The sequence below is a fragment of the Rhinoderma darwinii genome, unplaced genomic scaffold (assembly GCF_050947455.1).
Source record: "Rhinoderma darwinii isolate aRhiDar2 unplaced genomic scaffold, aRhiDar2.hap1 Scaffold_741, whole genome shotgun sequence".
In the NCBI taxonomy this organism is placed as follows: Eukaryota; Metazoa; Chordata; class Amphibia; order Anura; family Rhinodermatidae; genus Rhinoderma; species Rhinoderma darwinii.
This window is the reverse complement of record NW_027464303.1, coordinates 270,997-297,808: the sequence shown is the minus strand read 5'-3', so window position 1 is coordinate 297,808 and position 26,812 is coordinate 270,997. Positions and strand designations below refer to the sequence as shown.

The 26,812-nt window shown below is 45.0% G+C and overlaps 1 protein-coding gene across 6 annotated transcripts in view; it reads right to left on the bottom strand.

The window, feature by feature from the left end:
- LCMT2 (leucine carboxyl methyltransferase 2) overlaps positions 1 to 26,812 on the bottom strand; it is a 66,659-nt gene that overhangs the window by 16,034 nt on the left and 23,813 nt on the right. For all 6 annotated transcript variants that reach the window (XM_075849341.1, XM_075849340.1, XM_075849345.1 and 3 more), the window contains 3 exons: positions 20,785 to 20,941; positions 20,293 to 20,482; positions 18,704 to 18,811 (listed from right to left, as the gene is read on the bottom strand). In XM_075849341.1, coding sequence (XP_075705456.1) covers positions 18,704 to 18,811; positions 20,293 to 20,482; positions 20,785 to 20,941 — 455 coding nt within the window. The remainder of the gene's footprint in view (positions 1 to 18,703; positions 18,812 to 20,292; positions 20,483 to 20,784; positions 20,942 to 26,812) is intronic.

Below are 26,812 nucleotides of genomic sequence, written 5' to 3'. Positions count from 1 at the left end.
TGTGATGAATCTATAGAATATATGAGATCCCTCTGTGTGTGATGAATCTATAGAATATATGAGATCCATGTGTGTAATGAATCTATAGAATATATGAAATCCCTGTGTGATGAATCTATAGAATAGAATATACGAGATCCCTCTGTGTGTGATGAATCTATAGAACATGAGATCCCTCTGTGTGTAATGAATCTATAGAATATAAGAAATCCCTCTGTGTGTAATGAATCTATAGAATATATGAGATCCCTCTGTGTGTGATGAATCTATAGAATATATGAGATCCCTGTGTGTGATGAATCTATAGAATATATGAGATCCCTCGGTGTGTGAGGAATCTATAGAATATGAGATCCCTCTGTGTGTAATGAATCTATAGAATATACGAAATCCCTCTGTGTGTGATGAATCTATAGAATATGAGATCCCTCTGTGTGTAATGAATCTATAGAATATATGAGATCCCTCTGTGTGTGATGAATCTATAGAATATGAGATCCCTCTGTGTGTAATAAATCTATAGAATATACGAGATCCCTGTGTGTGATGAATCTATAGAATATATGAGATCCCTGTGTGTGGTGAGTCTATAGAATATATGAGATCCCTCTGTGTGTGGTGAGTCTATAGAATATATGAGATCCCTGAGTGTGATGAATCTATAGAATATATGAGATCCCTCTGTGTGTGATGAATCTATAGAATATGAGATCCCTGTGTGTGATGAATCTATAGAATATATGAGATCCCTCTGTGTGATGTATCTATAGAATATGAGATCCCTCTGTGTGTGATGAATCTATAGAATATATGAGATCCCTCTGTGTGTGATGTATCTATAGAATATATGAGATCCCTCTGTGTGATGAATCTATAGAATATATGAGATCCCTCTGTGTGTGATGACTCTATAGAATATATGAGATCCCTGTGTGATGAATCTATAGAATATATGAGATCCCTCTATGTGATGAATCTATAGAATATACGAGATCCCTGTGTGTCATGAATCTATAGAATATATGAGATCCCTCTGTGTGTGATGAATCTATAGAATATATGAGATCCCTCTGTGTGTGATGAATCTATAGAATATGTGAGATCCCTCTGTGTGTGATGAATCTATAGAATATAGGAGATCCCTCTGTGTGTAATGAATCTATAGAATATATGAGATCCCTGGGTGTGTGATGAATCTATAGAATATATGAGATCCCTCTGTGTGTGATGAATCTATAGAATATATGAGATCCCTCTGTGTGTGATGAATCTATAGAATATATGAGATCCCTCTGTGTGTATGATGAATCTATAGAATATATGAGATCCCTCTGTGTGATGAATCTATAGAATATAAGATCCCTCTGTGTGTGATGAATCTATAGAATATATGAGATCCCTCTGTGTGTGATGAATCTATAGAATATATGAGATCCCTCTGTGTGTGATGAATCTATAGAATATATGAGATCCCTCTGTGTGTGATGAATCTATAGAATATATGAGATCCCTCTGTGTGTGATGAATCTATAGAATATATGAGATCCCTCTGTGTGTGATGAATCTATAGAATATGAGACCCCTCTGTGTGTAATGAATCTATAGAATATATGAGATCCCTCTGTGTGTGATGAATCTATAGAATATATGAGATCCCTCTGTGTGTGATGAATCTATAGAATATATGAGATCCCTGTGTGTGATGAATCTATAGAATATACGAGATCCCTCTGTGTGTGATGAATCTATAGAATATATGAGATCCCTCTGTGTGTGATGAATCTATAGAATATATGAGATCCCTGTGTGTGATGAATCTATAGAATATATGAGATCCCTCTGTGTGTGATGAATCTATAGAATATATGAGACACTTTATGAATTACTGAAATAAATGAACTTTTCATGAAAAGTAAAAAAATAGTCTATAAATCTAAACAGTACAGGGGGGGCAGGTCGGGATCTTTAGAAGATTTATAGACTATTTATTTGTGATCTGGGAAGGGGATGGAACAACCGCCATGTCCTTCTGCCAATCGCTAAATAATAACTCCTGGGGATAAACTTCACTTTTAATATTCCAAGAGATGAGATGAACGTTTCAGATCCCGCCATTGGTGGGACAGCAGAAATTATGACACCATCGCACTTTACAGCAATAACGATTTCGATCATAATGGCGGAAATCATGTGAAATGGTTGAAAAATAAACCGTATACCGTACGAATAAGAAAAAACTGCACACTAACCCCTTCCCGACATCCGCCGTATAGGTACTGCACAACGGGAAACAGTCATCGGTGCTAATTGCACCGTGACAAAGTAAAGATGGCTGCTGTCCCTGACAGCCAGCTCTACTACTCGCCCAGGGTAGAATATATGAGATCCCTCTGTGTGTAATGAATCTATAGAATATATGAAATCCCTGTGATGAATCTATAGAATATACGAGATCCATCTGTGTGTGATGAATCTATAGAATATATGAGATCCCTCTGTGTGTGATGAATCTATAGAATATACGAGATCTCTCTGTGCGTGATGAATCTATAAAATATATGAGATCCCTGTGTGTAATTAATCTATAGAATATGAAATCCCTGTGTGTGATGAATCTATAGAATATATGAGATCCCTGTGTGTGATGAATCTATAGAATATACGAGATCCCTGTGTGTGATGAATCTATAGAATATACGAGATCCCTGTGTGTGATGAATCTATAGAATATATGAGATCCCTCTGTGTGTGATGAATCTATAGAATATATGAGATCCCTGTGTGTGATGATCTCAATAGAACATGAGATCCCTCTGTGTGTAATGAATCTATAGAATATACGAGATCCCTCTGTGTGTGACGAATCTATAGAATATAGGAGATCCCTGTGTGTAATGAATCTATAGAATATGAAATCCCTGTGTGATGAATCTATAGAATATATGAGATCCCTGTGTGTGATGAATCTATAGAATATACGAGATCCCTCTGTGCGTGATGAATCTATAGAATATATGAGATCCCTCTGCATGTGATGAATCTATAGAATATACGAGATCCCTGTGTGTGATGAATCTATAGAATATGAGATCCCTCTGTGTGTAATGAATCTAGAATATATGAGATCCCTGTGTGTGATTATCTCAATAGAACATGAGATCCCTCTGTGTGTAATGAATCTATAGAATATGAGATCCCTCTGTGTGTGATGAATCTATAGGATATATGAGATCCCTCTGTGTGTAATGAATCTATAGAATATACGAGATCCCTCTGTGTGTGATGAATCTATAGAATATATGAGATCCCTCTGTGTGTGATGAATCTATAGAATATATGAGATCCATGTGTGTAATGAATCTATAGAATATATGAAATCCCTGTGTGATGAATCTATAGAATAGAATATACGAGATCCCTCTGTGTGTGATGAATCTATAGAACATGAGATCCCTCTGTGTGTAATGAATCTATAGAATATAAGAAATCCCTCTGTGTGTAATGAATCTATAGAATATATGAGATCCCTCTGTGTGTGATGAATCTATAGAATATATGAGATCCCTGTGTGTGATGAATCTATAGAATATATGAGATCCCTCGGTGTGTGAGGAATCTATAGAATATGAGATCCCTCTGTGTGTAATGAATCTATAGAATATACGAAATCCCTCTGTGTGTGATGAATCTATAGAATATGAGATCCCTCTGTGTGTAATGAATCTATAGAATATATGAGATCCCTCTGTGTGTGATGAATCTATAGAATATGAGATCCCTCTGTGTGTAATAAATCTATAGAATATACGAGATCCCTGTGTGTGATGAATCTATAGAATATATGAGATCCCTGTGTGTGGTGAGTCTATAGAATATATGAGATCCCTCTGTGTGTGGTGAGTCTATAGAATATATGAGATCCCTGAGTGTGATGAATCTATAGAATATATGAGATCCCTCTGTGTGTGATGAATCTATAGAATATATGAGATCCCTGTGTGTGATGAATCTATAGAATATATGAGATCCCTCTGTGTGATGTATCTATAGAATATGAGATCCCTCTGTGTGTGATGAATCTATAGAATATATGAGATCCCTCTGTGTGATGAATCTATAGAATATATGAGATCCCTCTGTGTGTGATGACTCTATAGAATATATGAGATCCCTGTGTGATGAATCTATAGAATATATGAGATCCCTCTATGTGATGAATCTATAGAATATACGAGATCCCTGTGTGTCATGAATCTATAGAATATATGAGATCCCTCTGTGTGTGATGAATCTATAGAATATATGAGATCCCTCTGTGTGTGATGAATCTATAGAATATGTGAGATCCCTCTGTGTGTGATGAATCTATAGAATATAGGAGATCCCTCTGTGTGTGATGAATCTATAGAATATATGAGATCCCTCTGTGTGTGATGAATCTATAGAATATATGAGATCCCTCTGTGTGTATGATGAATCTATAGAATATATGAGATCCCTCTATGTGATGAATCTATAGAATATAAGATCCCTCTGTGTGTGATGAATCTATAGAATATATGAGATCCCTCTGTGTGTGATGAATCTATAGAATATATGAGATCCCTCTGTGTGTGATGAATCTATAGAATATATGAGATCCCTCTGTGTGTGATGAATCTATAGAATATATGAGATCCCTCTGTGTGTGATGAATCTATAGAATATATGAGATCCCTCTGTGTGTGATGAATCTATAGAATATGAGACCCCTCTGTGTGTAATGAATCTATAGAATATATGAGATCCCTCTGTGTGTGATGAATCTATAGAATATATGAGATCCCTCTGTGTGTGATGAATCTATAGAATATATGAGATCCCTGTGTGTGATGAATCTATAGAATACAATATGTCAAAGACAACACCCATCGCCACCAACGTCACCTAGGGAGGTGGCAGTGATGCCACCTCTAGGAGCGCTCTGATTGGTCGGTCTGTAATGACGACCAATCAGAGCACCGGGGGGTGTTTTGACCATCGAGATGGCTCTGCACGTCGCCATTCCAGTTTGAGGCAGCGTGCAGAGTGGTTGAGAGACTGTCTGCTGTGGCTTTGCTGGGATTTGTAGTGCGATCTGCGATACTTTTTTTTTTTTGTGATCAGACAGATTTTTTTTTGTCCCTTTCCCTGTCCTTGTCCCTGTCCCACCCTACCCCCTCCCTGTCCAAGTCCTGTGCCCACTGAGGGCTGGTTAGTGACCGCCATCACTGATCAGCATCCGTGGGGTTTTTTCTGCAGGTTCTTTCTTTGTGCCTTTTTTCACCCACACCAATTACCTGTGTGCGCCCGGCGACCGCTGATCAGTGACCGCCATCACTGATCGGTATTTGTGCTCAACTTTTGGTCCAGGAATTTTTTATTTTTGTCAATTATAAATTTGCACCATCTCCCTGTGTGCGCCCGGCAGCGCAGACTGATTAGTTATCAGCATCTCTGGTCATTTGTTGACGCAGGTTTTTTTAGGTATTTTTTTCACCTAAAATGTAAAATATAATAGTAGTTCGGTGTAGCTGGCAGGCAGGGAGTCAGGATGGCACACGCAGGGGCGGATTACAATGAGGGCAATATGGGCAAGTGCCCGGGGCCCATGGTACCCTTAATCCGCCCCTGAGCACACGCCAGCGTTACAAACCTTAATTTCGTTTTAGATCTAGAGAGAGAGATATTGAGCAACTTTTTTTTTTAGTAGAAATTCACCGCAGTTCAGTTACACTCCAGGTTTTTTAGTAATAGATGGCGCCAGTTACTGACGGACGTTCAGTTGTTTTTAGTAATAGATGGCGCCAGTTACTGACGGACGTTCAGTTGTTTTTAGTAATAGATGGCGCCAGTTACTGACGGACGTTCAGTTGTTTTTAGTAATAGATGCGGCAGTTACTGACGGACGTTCAGTTGTTTTTAGTAATAGATGGCGCCAGTTACTGACGGACGTTCAGTTGTTTTTAGTAATAGATGCGGCAGTTACTCACGGACGTTCAGTTGTTTTTAGTAATAGATGCGGCAGTTACTCACGGACGTTCAGTTGTTTTTAGTAATAGATGCGGCAGTTACTGACGGGCGTTCACTTGTTTTTAGTAATATATGGCGCCAGTTAGTGACGGGCGTTCACTTGTTTTTAGTAATAGATGGCGGCAGTTACGGACGGGCGTTCACTTGTTTTTAGTAATAGATGGCGGCAGTTACGGACGGGCGTTCACTTGTTTTTAGTAATAGCGGCAGTTACTGACGGGCGTTCACTTGTTTTTAGTAATAGCGGCAGTTACTGACGGGCGTTCACTTGTTTTTAGTAATAGCGGCAGTTACTGACGGGCGTTCACTTGTTTTTAGTAATAGCGGCAGTTACTGACGGGCGTTCACTTGTTTTTAGTAATAGCGGCAGTTACTGACGGGCGTTCACTTGTTTTTAGTAATAGATGGCGGCAGTTACTGACGGGCGTTCACTTGTTTTTAGTAATAGATGGTGGCAGTTACTCACGGGCGTTCACTTGTTTTTAGTAATAGGTGGCGGCAGTTACTGACGGACGTTCACTTGTTTTTAGTAATAGATGGCGGCAGTTACTGACGGGCGTTCACTTGTTTTTAGTAATAGATGGCGGCAGTTACTGACGGGCGTTCACTTGTTTTTAGTAATAGATGGCAGCAGTTACTGACGGACGTTCAGTTGTTTTTAGTAATAGATGGCGCCAGTTACTGATAGACGTTCACTTGTTTTTAGTAATAGGTGGCGACAGTTACTGACGGGCGTTCACTTGTTTTTAGTAATAGATGCGGCAGTTACTGACGGACGTTCAGTTGTTTTTAGTAATAGATGCGGCAGTTACTGACGGACGTTCAGTTGTTTTTAGTAATAGATGCGGCAGTTACTGACGGACGTTCAGTTGTTTTTAGTAATAGATGCGGCAGTTACTGACGGGCGTTCAGTTGTTATTAGTAATAGATGGCGGCAGTTACTGACGGACGTTCAGTTGTTTTTAGTAATAGATGCGGCAGTTACTGACGGACGTTCAGTTGTTTTTAGTAATAGATGGTGGAGGTTACTCACGGGTGTTCAGTTGTTTTTAGTAATAGATGGTGGCAGTTACTCACGGGTGTTCAGTTGTTTTTAGTAATAGATGGCGCCAGTTACTGATGGACGTTCACTTGTTTTTAGTAATAGATGGTGGCAGTTACTCACGGGTGTTCAGTTGTTTTTAGTAATAGATGGCGGCAGTTACTGACGGGCGTTCACTTGTTTTTAGTAATAGATGGCGGCAGTTACTGACGGGCGTTCACTTGTTTTTAGTAATAGATGGCGGCAGTTACTGACGGGCGTTCACTTGTTTTTAGTAATAGCGGCAGTTACTGACGGGCGTTCACTTGTTTTTAGTAATAGATGGTGGCAGTTACTGACGGGCGTTCACTTGTTTTTAGTAATAGCGTCAGTTACTGACGGGCGTTCACTTGTTTTTAGTAATAGATGGCAGAAGTTACTGACGGACGTTCAGTTGTTTTTAGTAATAGATGCGGCAGTTACTGACGGACGTTCACTTGTTTTTAGTAATAGATGGCGGCAGTTACTGACGGACGTTCACTTGTTTTTAGTAATAGATGGCGGCAGTTACTGATGGACGTTCACTTGTTTTTAGTAATAGATGGCGGCAGTTACTGACGGGCGTTCACTTGTTTTTAGTAATAGATGGCGGCAGTTACTGATGGACGTTCACTTGTTTTTAGTAATAGATGGCGGCAGTTACTGACGGGCGTTCACTTGTTTTTAGTAATAGATGGCGGCAGTGACTGACGGGCGTTCACTTGTTATTAGTAATAGATGGCAGCAGTTACTGACGGGCGTTCACTTGTTTTTTTCTAACTGACGATCGCCCAGTAAATTCTATTCATTTTTCCTTTTCTTCTAATTTCTGTTCACTGTACACGTCTGCCATCATCGTCTCTGACGCGGAGGCGGCCAGCGAGGGAGACGAGGAACAGGCCCCACTCCCTTTAGTTTCCTCCTCCAGTGATGAGGAACCCCCCCCCCCCCCAAAGGCGACCCAGGAGAGCTGCTGAGCCAACCCCAATGATTGATCCCGTGTGGACTCCACTCCCCGAAAATGATGAGCCTCAAATTCCTGATTTTAATCGGCAGCTCAGGAGACTGAAGGCCTCACAGAAATGGACTTTTTCAGGGTCTTTTTCTCTGAGGAGTTTGTTAATTTAATGGTGGCCCAGACGCATCTGTACGCCCAACAATTTTTAACCCAAAGCTCCACGTCATCATTTGTTAGGTGGACCGCAGTAGATGCAGCGGAGATGATGACATTTTGGGGCCTTGTGCTGCATATGGGACCAGTGAGGAAGCCGGAGGTTCGGCAATACTGTAGTGTGCGGAAATTTTGTACAGAACCCCAATTTACTGCATTGCCATGACCCGGACTCTCTATATAATAATGATAATGCCCAGCGCCCGCCCCAGGACGACCCCACATTTGACCGTCTATTTAAAATCAGGCCACTCATTGATCATTTCTGCACCAAGTTTTCACAAGTGTACACCCCCGATAAATATATTTCCATAGACGAGGCCCTTGTTCATTTTAAGGGGAGGCTTAAATTCCGCCAATACCTGCCCAATAAGAGGGCAAGGTATGGAATTAAATTGTACAACCTATGTGAAAGCACGTCTGGGTATAGACACAGGTTTAGGGTTTACGAGGGGAAGGAGTCTATTATTGAACCCCCAGAATGCCCCCCCCCTTAGAGGGAGAATAGTGCGGGATTTAATACACCCATTGCTGGACCGGGGTTATCACCTTACGTCGATAACTTCTATACCAGCATCCCACTATTTAAGTGCCTTTCTGCCAGAAGTCCTGTAGCATGTGGGACCGTGCGCAAAAATCAGAGAGGCCTCCCTAAAAACACTGCAAGGCCAAAGCCTCAGAAGGGGTGAGAGCGGGGACTATGCAGCGAGAACATGCTGTCAAATAGAAGGACAAGAGGGATGTCCTTATATTGACCACAATAGATGGCAGCGGCAGCACCGCTGTCCCTGAACGAGGTACCACCACAGTGACCCACAAGCCAGACTGCATCCTGGGCTACAATAAGTACATGGGGGGGGGTGATCTCTCTGATCAAGTACTGAAGCCGTATAGTGCCCTACGGAAAACAAAGACATGGCACAAAAACTTGGCCGTGCACATTATACAGAGGGCATTATATAACGCCTACGTACTATCCCGATGTGCCGGCCGGACAGGGACATTCCTGAACTTCCAAGAGGGGGTGATCAAGGCCCTTGTATTTGGGAACCAGGCAGGGGAGGGCACAGGCACATCTGCTGGTAGCGATGGTCCACGTATTGTACCAGGGCAACATTTCCCCAATGAAGTGCCCCAAACGAGAATAGAACGGAAGAGCACAAAAGAGGTGCAGAGAGTTCCAAAAGGGGAATAAGAAAAGACACGACTTACCCCTGTGAAACCTGCCCCGAAAAACCTGGCCTGTTATCAAGGATTGCTTCAGAGTACCACACAGCCATAAATTATCACTTCAGGCTTCATTAACCCCTTTATTATACCAAAAGCAACATGGCGTCCACACACACGTCCAGCTACATCCTAGCTCCAAAAGACAAATGGCGCTTCTGAGCCCCGCCGTGTGTCCAGACAGCCGGTTATGACCACATGTGGGGGATTGTTTTACTCGGGAGAAATTGCTTTACAAATGTTGTGGTGCTTTTTCTCTTTTAGTCCTCGTGGAAATGAGAAAAAATTAGCTAAACCGACATTTCTTTGAAAAAATGTAGATTTTCATTTCACGGCCTACTTCCAATAATTTCTGCAAAAAAACTGTGGGGTCAAAATGCTCACTGCACCCCTAGATAATTTCACTGAGGGGTGTAGATTCCAAAATGGGGTCACTTTTGGGGGATTTCCACTATTTTGGCGCCGCAAGAGCCTTTCAGACGCGACATGGAGCCTAAAATATATTCTAATAAAAAGGAGGCCCCAAAATCCACTAGGTGCTCCTCTCATTCTGAGGCCGGGGCTTCAGTCCAGTAACACGCTACGGCCACGTGTGGGATATTTCCTAAATCTGAAGAATCTGGGCAATAAATATTGACTTGCGTTTCTCTGGTAAAACTTTCTGTGTTACAAAAAAAATGGATTAAAAATGAATTTCTGCAAAAAAAAAAAAAATGAAATTTGTACATTTCCCCTCTACTTTGCCTTAATTCCTGTGAAACATCTAAAGGGTTAAGACATTTTCATAATGCTGTTTTGAATACTTTGAGGGGTGAAGTTTTTAAAATGGGGTGACTTTTTGGGGGTTTATAATATATAGGGCCCACAAAGCCACTTCAGAACTGACCTGGTCCCTGTATAAATAGACTTTTGAAATTTTCTTGAAAATGTGAGGAATTGCTGCTAAAGTTCTGAGCCTCGTAACGTCCGAGAGAAATAAAAGGATGTTCATAAAACGATGCCAATCTAAAGTAGACACATGGGGGATATTAATTAGCGACTGTTTTGTGTGGTATAACTGCCTGTCTTACAAGCAGATACATTTAAATTGAGAAAAATGCTAATTTTTGCAATTTTTCACAATTAAATACTGAACATATCGAGCAAATTTTGCCAGTAACATAAAGTCCAATGTGTCACGAGAAAACAATCACAGAATCGCTTGGATAGGTTTAAAGCGTTCTGGAGTTATTACCACATAAAGTGACACGTGTCAGATTTGAAAAATGAGGCTGTCGGGAAGGTCAAAAGTGGCCAAAGAGGGAAGGGGTTAAATACAGATTTTAACAAAAAAGTCGCCTCCTCTACAAACGGTTTAGGGGAAAAAATGATCCACGAGAACTTCTAATCAGATGCTGATAAAAGAACTGACGGTCTGAGACGTGGATTGTCTACCAGCTGACAAGACAGAGGAAAACAAAACCCAGGACAAGACACAAAGAAAAGAACAAAGTTCTCCAGAAATAAAACACAACAACAAGTTCACGCTCAACCTCGTTACCAAATCTAAATCTGCAAACAAAGCATCAAAGATATTGTGAATAAACATTCATATCCTACACCAGAGACTGGCACTGTCCCTGCAAAAGTCCCCAACATCAGAGACTGGCACTGTCCCTGCAAAAGTCACCACCAGAGACTGGCACTGTCCCTGCAAAAATCATCACCAGAGACTGGCACTGTCCCTGCAAAAGTCCCCAACATCAGAGACTGGCACTGTCCCTGCAAAAGTCACCACCAGAGACTGGCACTGTCCCTGCAAAAATCATCACCAGAGACTGGCACTGTCCCTGCAAAAGTCACCATCATCAGAGACTGGCACTGTCCCTGCAAAAGTCCCCAACATCAGAGACTGGCACGGTCCCTGCAAAAGTCCCCAACATCAGAGACTGGCACTGACCATGCAAAAGTCACCACCATCAGAGACTGGCACTGTCCCTGCAAAAGTCACCACCATCAGAGACTGGCACTGTCCCTGCAAAAGTCACCACCATCAGAGACTGGCACTGTCCCTGCAAAAGTCACCACCATCAGAGACTGGCACTGTCCCTGCAAAAGTCACCACCAGAGACTGGCACTGTCCCTGCAAAAGTCCCCAACATCAGAGACTGGCACTGTCCCTGCAAAAGTCACCATCAGAGACTGTCCCTGCAAAAATCACCACCATCAGAGACTGGCACTGTCCCTGCAAAAGTCACCATCAGAGACTGGCAATGTCCCTGCAAAAGTCACCTTCAGAGACTGGCACTGTCCCTGCAAATGTCACCATCATCAGAGACTGGCACTGTCCCTGCAAAAATCACCATCAACAGAGACTGGCACTGTCCCTGCAAAAGTCACCACCATCAGAGACTGGAACTGTCACTGCAAAAGTCACCACCATCAGAGACTGGCACGGTCCCTGCAAAAGTCACCACCATCAGAGACTGGCACTGTCCCTGCAAAAGTCCCCAACATCAGAGACTGGCACTGTCCCTGCAAAAGTCACCAGAGACTGGCACTGTCCCTGCAAAAGTCACCACCATCAGAGACTGGCACGGTCCCTGCAAAAGTCACCACCATCAGAGACTGGCACGGTCCCTGCAAAAGTCCCCAACATCAGAGACTGGCACTGTCCCTGCAAAAGTCACCATCAGAGACTGGCACTGTCCCTGCAAAAGTCACCACCATCAGAGACTGGCACTGTCCCTGCAAAAGTCACCAGAGACTGGCACTGTCCCTGCAAAAGTCACCACCATCAGAGACTGGCACGGTCCCTGCAAAAGTCACCACCAGAGACTGGCACTGTCCCTGCAAAAGTCACCATCAGAGACTGGCACTTTCCCTGCAAAAGTCACCACCAGAGACTGGCACTGTCCCTGCAAAAGTCCCCAACATCAGAGACTGGCACTGTCCCTGCAAAAGTCACCACCATCAGAGACTGGCACTGTCCCTGCAAAAGTCACCATCAGAGACTGGCAATGTCCCTGCAAAAGTCACCATCAGAGACTGGCACTGTCCCTGCAAAAGTCACCATCAGAGACTGGCACTGTCCCTGCAAAAGTCACCACCACAAGAGACTGGCACTGTCCCTGCAAAAGTCACCACCACCAGAGACTGGCACTGTCCCAGCAAAAGTCACAACCATCAGAGACTGGAACGGTCACTGCAAAAGTCATCATCAGTGACTAGCACTGTCCCTGCAAAAGTCACCACCATCAGAGACTGGCACTGTCCCTGCAAAAGTCACCATCAGAGACTGGCACGGTCCCTGCAAAAGTCACCACCATCAGAGACTGGCACGGTCCCTGCAAAAGTCACCATCAGAGACTGGCAATGTCCCTGCAAAAGTCACCATCAGAGACTGGCACTGTCCCTGCAAATGTCACCATCAGAGACTGGCACTGTCCCTGCAAAAGTCACCATCAGAGACTGGCACTGTCCCTGCAAAAGTCACCATCATCAGAGACTGGCACTGTCCCTGCAAAAATCACCATCAGAGACTGGCACTGTCCCTGCAAAAGTCACCACCATCAGAGACTGGAACTGTCCCTGCAAAAGTCACCATCAGAGACTGGCACTGTCCCTGCAAAAGTCACCACCATCAGAGACTGGAACTGTCCCTGCAAAAGTCACCACCATCAGAGACTGGCACGGTCCCTGCAAAAGTCACCACCATCAGAGACTGGCACGGTCCCTGCAAAAGTCACCACCAGAGACTGGCACTGTCCCTGCAAAAGTCCCCAACATCAGAGACTGGCACTGTCCCTGCAAAAGTCACCACCATCAGAGACTGGCACTGTCCCTGCAAAAGTCACCAGAGACTGGCAATGTCCCTGCAAAAGTCACCATCAGAGACTGGCACTGTCCCTGCAAAAGTCACCAGAGACTGGCACTGTCCCTGCAAAAGTCACCACCACCAGAGACTGGCACTGTCCCTGCAAAAGTCACCATCAGGGACTGGCACTGTCCCTGCAAAAGTCACCACCACCAGAGACTGGCACTGTCCCTGCAAAAGTCACCATCAGTGACTGGCACTGTCCCTGCAAAAGTCACCACCATCAGAGACTGGCACTGTCCCTGCAAAAGTCACCACCATCAGAGACTGGCACTGTCCCTGCAAAAGTCACCACCATCAGAGACTGGAACTGTCCCTGCAAAAGTCACCACCATCAGAGACTGGCACGGTCCCTGCAAAAATCACAAACAGAGACTGGCACTGTCCCTGCAAAAGTCCCCAACATCAGAGACTGGCACTGTCCCTGCAAAAGTCACCACCAGAGACTGGCACTGTCCCTGCAAAAGTCCCCAACATCAGAGACTGGCACTGTCCCTGCAAAAGTCACCATCAGAGACTGGCGCTGTCCCTGCAAAAGTCACCATCAGAGACTGGCACTGTCCCTGCAAAAGTCACCATCAGAGACTGTCCCTGCAAAAATCACCACCATCAGAGACTGGCACTGTCCCTGCAAAAGTCACCATCAGAGACTGGCAATGTCCCTGCAAAAGTCACCATCAGAGCCTGGCACTGTCCCTGCAAAAATCACCATCAGAGTCTGGAACTGTCACTGCAAAAGTCACCACCATCAGAGACTGGAACTGTCACTGCAAAAGTCACCACCATCAGAGACTGGCACGGTCCCTGCAAAAGTCACCACCATCAGAGACTGGCACTGTCCCTGCAAAAGTCACCACCATCAGAGACTGGCGCTGTCCCTGCAAAAGTCACCATCAGAGACTGGCACTGTCCCTGCAAAATTCACCACCAGAGACTGGCACTGTCCCTGCAAAAGTCCCCAACATCAGTGACTGGCACTGTCCCTGCAAAAGTCACCATCAGAGACTGGCACTGTCCCTGCAAAAGTCACCATCAGAGACTGTCCCTGCAAAAATCACCACCATCAGAGACTGGCACTGTCCCTGTAAAAGTCACCATCAGAGACTGGCAATGTCCCTGCAAAAGTCACCATCAGAGACTGGCACTGTCCCTGCAAAAGTCACCACCACCAGAGACTGGCACTGTCCCTGCAAAAGTCACCACCAGAGACTGGAACTGTCACTGCAAAAGTCATCATCAGAGACTGGCACTGTCCCTGCAAAAGTCACCACCATCAGAGACTGGCACGGTCCCTGCAAAAGTCACCACCATCAGAGACTGGCACGGTCCCTGCAAAAGTCACCACCATCAGAGACTGGAACTGTCCCTGCAAAAGTCACCATCAGAGACTGGCACTGTCCCTGCAAAAGTCACCATCAGAGACTGGCACTGTCCCTGCAAAAGTCACCACCATCAGAGACTGGCACTGTCCCTGCAAAAGTCACCACCATCAGAGACTGGCACTGTCCCTGCAAAAGTCACCACCATCAGAGACTGGCACTGTCCCTGCAAAAGTCACCACCTTCAGAGACTGGCACTGTCCCTGCAAAAGTCACCACCTTCAGAGACTGGCACTGTCCCTGCAAAAGTCACCACCATCAGAGACTGGCACTGTCCCTGCAAAAGTCACCACCATCAGAGGCTGGCACTGTCCCTGCAAAAGTAACCACCATCAGAGACTGGCACTGTCCCTGCAAAAGTCACCACCTTCAGAGACTGGCACTGTCCCTGCAAAAACCATCACCTTCAGAGACTGGCACTGTCCCTGCAAAAGTCACCACCATCAGAACCTGGAACTGTCACTGCAAAAGTCACCATCAGAGACTGGCACTGTCCCTGCAAAAGTCACCACCATCAGAGACTGGCACTGTTCCTGCAAAAGTCACCACCATCAGAGACTGGCACTGTCCCTGCAAAAGTAGAAAATGTAAGCCCTGTACCGACATCTTGTCATCAAACACCATCCACATCCCAAACACAACAGACTATAAAATCACCGGAACGTTCTCCTATACGGTCATCCTCCAACGTAGCGGACATGATCCCGAGTACAAGGGGCATCAGTAGAGAAATCTACAAAAACGACAAACCAGGATGAATCTCCACAGACCTCCAATAAAACAGGAGCTGGAGGAACACGGGGAAAACCCATCTCTACACCAGACCACAGCCCGGAAGATTTAGAAGTCCTAATACTGAAGGGTCATTTTAAAGGACAGAGAAAGAAAAATGTGGGAACTGCAGCTGAGGAGAAAATCCCGATCATTGTCACGAGGCCTCAGCCTAAAACCTGGATTTATGAGCCACCACATGGACACACGTCACATCCCCATCAGACTGACTCCAGATCCCTCAACTCCTAAGTCCTCACCGTAAAACCTCCGTAACATCCCTCGGCTTATCTTACTGATGTGTCTCCTCATGTATGACCCGTCTTTATGTCACATCTTATATGTTCTGCTCTATTCTAAGTCATCACCCTATAACCTCCGTATCATCTCCCCGGCTTATCTTACTGATGTGTCTCCTCATGTATGACCCGTCTTTGTGTCACATCTTATATGTTCTGCTCTATTCTAAGTCATCACCCTAAAACCTCCGTATCATCCCCCGGCTTATCTTACTGATGTGTCTCCTCATGTATGACCCGTCTTTGTGTAACATCTTCTATGTTCTGCTCTATTCTAAGTCATCACCCTATAACCTCTGTATCATCCCCCCGGCTTATTTTACTGATGTGTCTCCTCATGTATGACCCGTCTTTGTGTTACATCTTATATGTTTTGCTTTTTCGAAGTCGTTCGTTTGTAAACTTGCCTGACGGAGGATCCTGTGCTCTGAAAGCCTCACATATAACGTTTCTGGTCAGCCAATAAAAGGTACTGGCTACAATAATTTTGTCTATTTTGACACAAAATAATTTAACATTACATTATAGTAACAGGCAAACTATTAGGCGTTGCCTTTGGTATGGTCTAGTAGGTACATAGCCATGGCTGGTCCGGTAGGTATATAGCATGGCTGGTCCGGTAGGTATATAGCATGGCTGGTCCGGTAGGTATATAGCATGGCTGGTCCGGTAGGTATATAGCATGGCTGGTCCGGTAGGTATATAGCCATGGCTGGTATGGTAGGTATATAGCCATGGCTGGTATGGTAGGTATATAGCCATGGCTGGTCCGGTAGGTATATAGCCAAGGCTGGTCCGGTAGGTATATAGCCAAGGCTGGTCCGGTAGGTATATAGCCAAGGCTGGTCCGGTAGGTATATAGCCAAGGCTGGTCCGGTAGGTATATAGCCATGTCTGGTCCGGTAGGTATATAGCCATGGCTGGTCCGGTAGGTATATAGCCATGGCTGGTCCGGTAGGTATATAGCCATGGCTGGTCCGGTAGGTATATAGCCATGGCTGGTCCGGTAGGTATATAGCCATGGCTGGTCCTGTAGGTATATAGCCATGGCTGGTCCTGTAGGTATATAGCCATGGCTGGTCCGGTAGGTATATAGCATGGCTGGTCCGGTAGGTATATAGCATGGCTGGTCCGGTAGGTTTATAGCATGGCTGGTCCGGTAGGTATATAGCCATGGCTGGTCCGGTAGGTATATAGCCTTGGCTGGTCCGGTAGGTATATAGCCATGGCTGGTCCGGTAGGTATATAGCCATGGATGGTCCGGTAGGTATATAGCCATGGCTGGTCCGGTAGGTATATAGCCATGGCTGGTCCGGTAGGTATATAGCCATGGCTGGTCCGGTAGGTATATAGCCATGGCTGGTCCGGTAGGTATATAGCCATGGCTGGTCCGGTAGGTATATAGCCATGGCTGGTCCGGTAGGTATATAGCCATGGCTGGTCCGGTAGGTATATAGCCATGGCTGGTCCGGTAGGTATATAGCCATGGCTGGTCCGGTAGGTATATAGCCATGGCTGGTCCGGTAGGTATATAGCCATGGCTGGTCCGGTAGGTATATAGCCATGGCTGGTCCGGTAGGTATATAGCCATGGCTGGTCCGGTAGGTATATAGCCATGGCTGGTCCGGTAGGTATATAGCCATGGCTGGTCCGGTAGGTATATAGCCATGGCTGGTCCGGTAGGTATATAGCCATGGCTGGTCCGGTAGGTATATAGCCATGGCTGGTCCGGTAGGTATATAGCCATGGCTGGTCCGGTAGGTATATAGCCATGGCTGGTCCGGTAGGTATATAGCCATGGCTGGTCCGGTAGGTATATAGCCATGGCTGGTCCGGTAGGTATATAGCCATGGCTGGTCTGGTAGGTACATAGCATCGCTGGTCTGGTAGTTATATAGCATGGCTGATCTGGTAGGTATATAGCATGGCTGATTTGGTAGGTATATAGCATGGCTGGTCTGGTAGGTATATAGCATGGCTGACGGTCTTTGTTAGGCCCCCGGCTGCAATGACAACCTATCGTCACTTTTAACTGCGACATCTACGGGGTTCATCTGAGGGGATCGGAGTTATTCCCGATGCCGGCAGCAGGAGCAGGGCGGTGTAATACAGGCCACACTTCTGCCGCTGATTTTGTGGAAGCACGGACAACATAAAGAAAATGTATATGACGATGCAGGAACCGGCACCTGACTGACATATATTTATGTTCTCGGTCGTTATGGGGATAAACAGAAAGTCCTGGTTTAGGAGGTCGTCCCCGACAAGAACCCCGGTCATTTCTCCTATTCGGGCACATGGACACTCATTCTGGTCCCTGTCAGAACGGACAGCCGCTGTGGTGGACCTGACATTTGTAGGACTGGACGCAGCTGCCCTGGCGATAACAGCCGCACCATTTTCTTCATAAGACGACATGTTTAACGTAAAATCACGACCACAACGCTGGAAAAACCACAACAAAAATTCTGCTGCTTTCTGGCACGTGTGAACGTACTCCAGAAGCGGAGCTCACGCCACAGGGGCGTCTGACGGACAGAATTATCCCCCAATATCGTACGTCTTCATGTGAAGCGTAAAACGGCTCCACAACCGCAGTCCAGAGCGTTCGACACTGCGGGGACTCACCTCAAACTGCTCCACGACCGCAGTCCAGAGAGTCCGACACTGCGGGGACTCACCTCAAGCTCATCAAACTGCTCCAGGACTGCGGTGACTCGCCTCAAACTGCTCCACGACCGGAGTCCAGAGGGTCCGACACTGCGGGGACTCACCTCAAGCTCATCAAACTGCTCCACGACTGTAGGCCAGAGCGTCCGACACTGCGGGGACTCACCTCAAACTGCTCCACGATCGCAGTCCAGAGGGTCCGACACTGCGGGGACTCACCTCAAACTCATCAAACGGCTCCAAGGAGTCAATCCGCAGCTTTTCTGATTGAGGAACACAAGACGTGAAGAACTCATTCATATCCAAGACCCGACATCGCTGCCAGCCCTGCAGGAAGACACGACATAATGTGAGGACGCAGCCCCTCCCCCTGTGAGACGGTACATCAGCATCCGACCACTATACGATATATATGATGGGACAGGATCACCATCTCCCCCTGGCAGGCGCCGGGCAGCCGCAGACCTCACCTACTCTTTCTAGAGGACTGGTCAGTGATGGGATCGGTGCTGGAAGCTGAAGGATGAGAGGTCGCGGCTCTAGAATCGGCAGCCCCGGGAAGAATCACATCTACTAGACGATCAGAGGTCATATCTTCAATATTTATATCCATAGTACTGCCTCCCTGTAAATGATGTAGGTACAGCGAGTGCTGCCCCCTTGTCGCCCCCTGTATATGATAAGACCACCTCATGTCTCTTTATGTATATAATGTAGGTGCGTATAGTTAAGCCTCCCTGACTTCCTGTGAATGATGCAAGTACAGATAGTACTACCACCCTGTCTCTCCTGTAAACGATGTAAATACAGATAGTACTGCCTCCGGATTTCCTTCTGTAAATCATGTAGGTTCAGATAGTACTGCCTCCCTGTCTCTCCTGTAAACTATGTAAGTACAGATAGTACTGCCTCCCTGTCTCCCCTGTGAATGATGCAAGCACAGATAGTACTGCCTCCCTGTCTCTCCTGTAAACTATGCAAGTACAGATAGTACTGCCTCCGTCTCTCCTGTAAACTATGTAAGTACAAATAGTACTACCACCCTGTCTCTCTTGTAAACTATGTAAATACAGATAGCACTGCCTCCGGGTTTCCTTCTGTAAATCATGTAGGTACAGATAGTACTGCCTCCGGGTTTCCTTCTGTAAATCATGTAGGTACAGATAGTACTGCCTCCCTGTCTCCTGCAAACTATGCAAGTACAGATAGTACTACCGCCCTGTCTCTCCTGTAAACTATGTAAGTACAGATAGTACTGCTTCCCTGTCTCTCCTGTAAACTATGTAAGTACAGATAGTACTGCCTCCCTGTCTCCCCTGTGAATGATGCAAGCACAGATAGTACTGCCTCCCTGTCTCTCCTGTAAACTATGTAAGTACAGATAGTACTGTCTCCGGGTTTCTTTCTGTAAATCACGTAGGTACAAATAGTACTGCCTCCATGTCTCTCCTGTGAATGATGTAAGTACAGATAGTACTGCCTTCCTGTCTCTCCTGTAAATGATGTAAGTACAGATAGTACTGTCTCCGGGTTTCTTTCTGTAAATCACGTAGGTACAAATAGTACTGCCTCCCTGTCTCTCCTGTGAATGATGTAAGTACAGATAGTACTGCCTCCCTGTCTCCTGCAAACTATGTAAGTACAGATAGTACTGCTTTCTTGATTTACTCATGGAAGACCTTTTCATAGACAATGCAGAGTCGTAATCGCAGATTACAGATTACAAGCAGAGGGTAGACAGGACATGTGACTATACACGGCTACTGCTACACTCCCAGGGGTCACTCAGTAACAACCCACACACTTACCTTCTGAAGAAACCTGTGCTCCTGGTCCTGGAGCCGCGGGTAAACAGTCACGGAGCGCAGGGCAGAATTCAGGGATTTAAAGTGATTGACCATAACCTGACCAAAGGCATCATCTGGGAAGAACTGCTCATAGAGCACAAAGCGAGACTGAGGAAAACGCTGCCCTGCCCAGCCAATCACGTCTCCTGATCTACAAGTGCACAAGAATAATGATAGGATCAGAAAACAAAGTGCATCTAATACAGGGAGGCGCAGGGGCCCCAATATATAGACTGGAATCAGGAGTCACTTAGGACTTCAGAACATCAAAATAACTTCCAAATTCATCACAAGGCCCTATACTCAGCAACGAGGTCGTCATGTGCAAAGATCAAAGCCCGTCAGTAGTAGATCAGGAAACACAAACCAATGAACCAGTGGCCATAAGGGAATTAGGACCAAAAGCCCAGAAGAGCGAGGACACAAGTCATGAGGTCATCACAGGGTACTTACCGTGCGGGATCCATATAGCATAGCACCACTTCTGCAAGGATGAGAGTGGGACAGTCCCATCTTATTCCAGCTCCCTCCAATGCAGAGTCCAGAGCATGGACATCACTGAGGTCCACCCCGATCAGTCTGTAATCTTGTGAGTCCAGGACGATGGAGTCTGAGAAACACAAGAAAACACTATAAAAGCATGAACAGAGAAGGTACTAGAGGTAATGGTGGCAGGAGAGCTCCGGATCTGACGGTCTGGGAGAAAGGTGAGGGCAGGAAGGTGAAGGGAAGGTACTAGAGGTAATGGTGGCAGGAGAGCTTCGGATCTGACTGTCTGGGAGAAAGGTGAGGGCAGGAGGGTGAAGGGAAGGTACTAGAGGTAATGGTGGCAGGAGAGCTCCGGATCTGACGGTCTGGGAGAAAGGTGAGGGCAGGAAGGTGAAGGGAAGGTACTAGAGATAATGGTGGCAGGAGAGCTCCGGCTCTCACGGTCTGGGAGAAAGGCGAGGGCAGGAAGGTGGAGGGAAGGTACTAGAGGTAATGGCGGCAGGAGAGCTCCGGATCTGACGGTCTGGGAGAAAGGTGAGGGCAGGAAGGTGGAGGGAAGGTAATAGAGGTAATGGTGGCAGGAGAGCTCCGGCTCTCACGGTCTGGGAGAAAGGTGAGGGCAGGAAGGTGGAGGGAAGGTACTAGAGGTAATGGTGGCAGGAGACCTCCGGATCTGACGGTGTGGGAGAAAGGTGAGGGCAGGAAGGTGGAGGGAAGGTACTAGAGGTAATGGTGGCAGGAGAGCTCCGGATCTGACCGTCTGGGAGAAAGGTGAGGGCAGGAATCACGGTCGACACATGAAGTGAGAGTCCTGACAACCAGTAGAGCAGCAGAATATCAGTGAGTAGAAGAAGAAGTAGAATCCGACCCACAGAGAATGATAGAGACGTAAACACTGCATAAAACCGTATTGTACCCGCGTAACGCAGAAATGACCGGTTTTGTGCCTTTAATGTTGGGTTTGGTTTAAGAGTCTCAAAATTGGATGGATGAAGGTGAATGATGATTAATGAATGATGATGATGGTGAATGATGATTAATGAATGATGATGATGGTGAATGATTATTGTTGTATGATGATGATGATGATGATGAATGTGTGATGGTGAATGATGAATAATTATTGTTGGATGATGAATGATGGTAATGAAAATAGCAATTAGACCTACCGGTAATTGTATTTCCAGGAATCCATCATGACAGCACTACAGGAGGTTGCCCTATTGACCTCTGTAGGGACAGGAACACAGAGAGGTTAAAAGGCCCCTCCCACCACCCTTTGCCAGTGTTTTTCAATTACTACACCAGGATGGATGCCACGCTATTTTATTTCTAGGGATAATAACCGACATGTTAAATGCACAAATCAGAATTCAATAAGGGAGGGAATGTAAGGGTGCTGTCATGATGGATTCCTGGAAATACAATTACCGGTAGGTCTAATTGCTATTTTCCAGTACATCCCTCATGACAGCACTACAGGAGCAATACCAGATTATAATGCTCAGGGCGGGACTATGGATTGGAGGACTGTCCGTCCAAAGCTTAAATCCGTATCGGACAGAACATGGAGCCTATAATGTCTGCAGAACGTATGATGACCAGGTGGCCGCTCTGCAGATCTGGTCCATAGAGGCTTCTCTTCTTTCTGCCCAGGATGCCGAGACTGCCCTCGTTGAATGGGCTCTGATGCCTTGTGGGGCGCATAGTCCTTGGGACTTGTAGGCTTCTTGTATGGTGGTTTTGAGCCTTTTGAGGCTTTCTTTCCTCTATTCTTTCCCCCAAACAGGACAAATAGATTTTTATCTCGTCTCCAGGAGGAGGTTCTATCCAGATACTGAAGAATTGTTCGCCTGACATCCAGGCAATGGACTTTTTCTTCTGGTTGGTTTTTTGGATCTGGATAAAAGGAAGGTAGAATTATTTCTTGTTCCCGATGGAAAGCAGTAGATACCTTTGGAATAAAGGAGGGGTCCAGCTTTAGGATGATCTTATCCTCTTGTACTTTTAGGTAGGGTTCTATGACCGACAGAGATTGGATTTCTCCAATCCTTCTTGCTGAAGTAATAGCGACTAAGAATGCAGCTTTTAGAGTTAAAAAGTGCATACTAATTGTGTCGAGCGGCTCAAAGGGGGGGCTCACAAAGAGACGTTAGCACCATATTCAAATCCCAGGTAGGAACGGATTTCTTTAGGGAAGGTTTCAGTTTAGAGACCGCTTGAGTGAATCTTCTGATCCACCGATGTTCAGCCAGGAGAGTATTAAAAAAGTTACCTAAGGCTGAAATCTGTACTTTTAAGGTACTAGGACGAAGCCCTTTCTTGAATCCAGATTGTAAAAAATCTAGGATTTTCGCAATGTTGGGAGAAAAGGGGTCTGGTCCTGGGTTTCCATACCAGGAACAGAATTTCTTCCAAATTTTTTGAGGTAACTTCTTTATGACTTGATAAGATAGTTGAAATTACCTCGTCTGACAAACCGTGGTTCCTCAAGATCTGCCTTTCAGGATCCAGGCTGACAATTTCAGAGCTTCTATTCCCTGAAAGAATAAGGGACCCTGGGAGGGAAGAATCTCCTTGACTGGGAGCATGATAGGGTCTTCCAACGCTAGGTATTTTACGATTGGAAGCCAACTTCTTTTTGGCCAATAGGGAAGAATAATGATGAGCTTTGTCAAATCTTCCTGGATTTTTCTTAATACCATTGGTATTAGCGGAAAAGGAGGAAAGGCATAGGCCAGATCCATGCCCCAGGGTTGGGACAATGCATCTACTCCCAATGGGTTGTCTCTGAGATTTAGGGAGAAGAATGTCTCTACTTGAGAGTTTTTCCTCGTGGCAAACAGGTCTATTTGTGGATAACCCCAATTTCGGGTTAGGGACAGAAAGACTTCCCTGTTTAGGGACCATTCTCCAGGGTCTACTTTTTCCCGACTCAGGAAATCTGCTGATAGGTTCTCTGAGCCTTTTAGGTGGACTGCAGAGACTGATAGGACATTTTCTTCTGCCCAACTGAAAATTTGTGTAGAGAGGGCCTGAAGAAGAGTGTGTCTTGTTCCCCCTTGATGGCGAAGAAAGGACACTGCTGTCGTGTTGTCCGATAAAATTCTTATATGCTTCCCTTTTATGATGGGTGAAGCTCTTATAAGTGTCTCCCATACGGCTCTTAGTTCTTTGAAGTTTGAGGACATCCTCTTCATTTGAACAGGCCATGTGCCCTGAAAGTGTCAGGGATCATTACTATGTATATTGTCTGAAAAATATTATCCTCACACATTTGTATATACATTTCAGTTCTTTGTGTAATATACTGATATATATAACAAGTTCTTTGTTCATGTCGGACACACCTATGGAAGACACCGCCCCCTGGAATGCAAAGAGGAGTGTGCAGAAGAATGTATTGGAAAACTTATAGGGAGGGGCATGTGTCTTCTCTGTGTGTGTTTCTTTGTTCTGAATAAAGTTCAGTTCCTCCTGGCTGACATTGAAGCTGTACCTCAGACATTTGTGTGGTGTACTTCTCTCCAGGCATGCCTTCAGCTTTCAATTTACAGAGGTGGTTATTCGGTGTGAAATACGGACCTGACATTTGGCGCCCGAACGTGGGGCCTCACTCGAGGAAATATCAAAATCCGGACAACCGACAATCACAGGGTGAAACAGAGGACTCAAAGTTGCCACTGAAGGAATTTGATCACCTCCGCAATGACACGGTAAGCGAATTGATTTTATAAATCTTCGTCTTATCTGTGAGACCTTAGTCGCGCCCGACTAACCATCCTCTGGGTGATTAGAGTCTAAGAAATAGATTATATAAGCGACCGGAGAGTTATCGACTGTGAAATTTTAATATTTCCAGCGTAGCCGGAGAGTCTAAAATAAAATTATATTTCGGCGGACCGGAGGCTGTAGACTGAGGAATTTTAATATTTCCGGCGAGGCCTGGGAGTCGTTGACCGAAAATTGTTATATAAATTACGTGTATAATATAGACTGTTAGGCATATGATTTAATGAAGCGAAGAGAAGGGAAGCATGTGAGTAAAATGAAGAAATTGATGGAAGTGTGTGGAATCCATAGAGGAGGGCGGCTGCAAGCCGGAGATTGGGCAAAAGGTATTCTGGAGAACAAAGGGAAGTTGGAAGGTAGAAAGTTGATGGAAAGTGCTTTAGAGGGATTTGCAGAAGAGGAAGTTAGGAATAAGAAAGGTATTGTATGTATTAGAAAACAGGACCAGCCGACGCCCGGTAATGGCGTCCGTACCTCATGTTGAGTGTGTCCACATTGTTGGTGGGAAACCCCCCCCCCTCACAGCTGCGCACTGTGTTTCCAATGGGAGAGGCTCCCCCCCCACCACCCACCCCTGATGTGGCCACGCCCGGCCCAACCAAATCAGTATGAAATAATCGCCTTGTTAATTTTGTCATTTGTAGTGTCTTCTATTTTTTTAGGTTCCATGCTAGACGCTGTTCACTGATGAAGCAACACGTCATCATAATATAGAAATGGTGGCCGACAGATTGTACGGTTACAAATTATATGTTTGATGTTTTGAACGTAGATAATTCCTATACAATGGTGTGATAAATGATTGCAGATACGTATGTTGTTTTGCCGGCATTGAAAGTGTTAAGATTGTGAGACTAGACGAAGTTGTGAGAAGCTGTGAGTGTATGACCCCCCTCCCTCTCCCCTGTAGTGTGCTGTGTTTGGGAGGAGGAGGGGGGCTGACTGGGTGCAGTCTGCAGGGCTGATGAGACAAAGGGACTTCAATATGCACTGCTTTTAGATATATATATATATCAGTAATGTCTACAAACCTAAATAAATTTTTCTCTTTTGCGCATGCGCTGTTGTTTATAAAAGTTACGATATTTAGGTGTTCTGATGTGATCAGATTTCATGTGTTTTGAGGTTAATTCAGATGTATTAAACTACAGATACTGTGAGACACGGGGTTTTGAAAATATATGTGCCCCCACCGTTCCCTATTTTTATATACAGTTTATTGGTTTGCAGTAATTAATGTTATCAGAGATAATATTTTCTGTTTTATTGAATAACTAACTACAATTGTTTTGTTTTTTTATTTCACACATGAGTTATATCATTGTAAAGATCAAATGTATTTGTCAGGAAAAAGTCATTTTGGTTTCAGGCTGTTGTACATTACAGGGGGTTAAACTAGTGTTATGTTGAGATGTAGTTTTGAACTCTGCTACATTACTTTCGCAGAGTCCACAAAGGGGGGAATGGTGAAGGAACTGATCAGGTACAATTTTGGTTTGTTTTGAGTTAATTAATTTGGTTTCAGAAGATCTAAAAATGTGTAAGAGACCCCAATGAGTAATCCGGATTAAATGTGTATGAGAGTAACCTACATTTTGAGGTTTTTCTGTGTAGATGGTTGTGTAAGAGACCATCCCCCTCCAGCAAAGTTACACAGGAGGTAGAGGTGACGTCACTCACAGATGAGTCTTTACAGATTTAGATGGGGGAGAAGGCAAAACAAAAATTGTCTGGACATTGTTAATTTGATGTAAAGTTTTTAGGAATGTTTGATTTTTATTTGTTTTTGTATTAATCAAGTATTTGCAGAATCTGATAAAAGTGAGATTCTCAAAGTATTCTGGATTATCAGATGAGTGTGGAAAAGTGTATAATATTTGGTTTTATTTTAGAGGATGAAGACGCCACCCCTTTGAGATGTTCTATCTATATGTGACATGGGTTTTTAATATAAATTTGTAATAAAGAGATATTTTATTATACAATATGTACAAGACAGGATACGAGGCACCAGGTAAATTACCCAGAAACCACTCTCACCTTCTTGTTCATCTCAAGGAGCGGAGCTGGAGGTGCTCGCTGAGGCTGTAACCTGGCAGAAGGTAAGACGGCCGACTTCTACACTGGCTCTAGGTACGCTTTTGGCATCGCCCACAATTATGGGCCCATTGGTAGTAGGAACTTTATTGGATCATCCGGT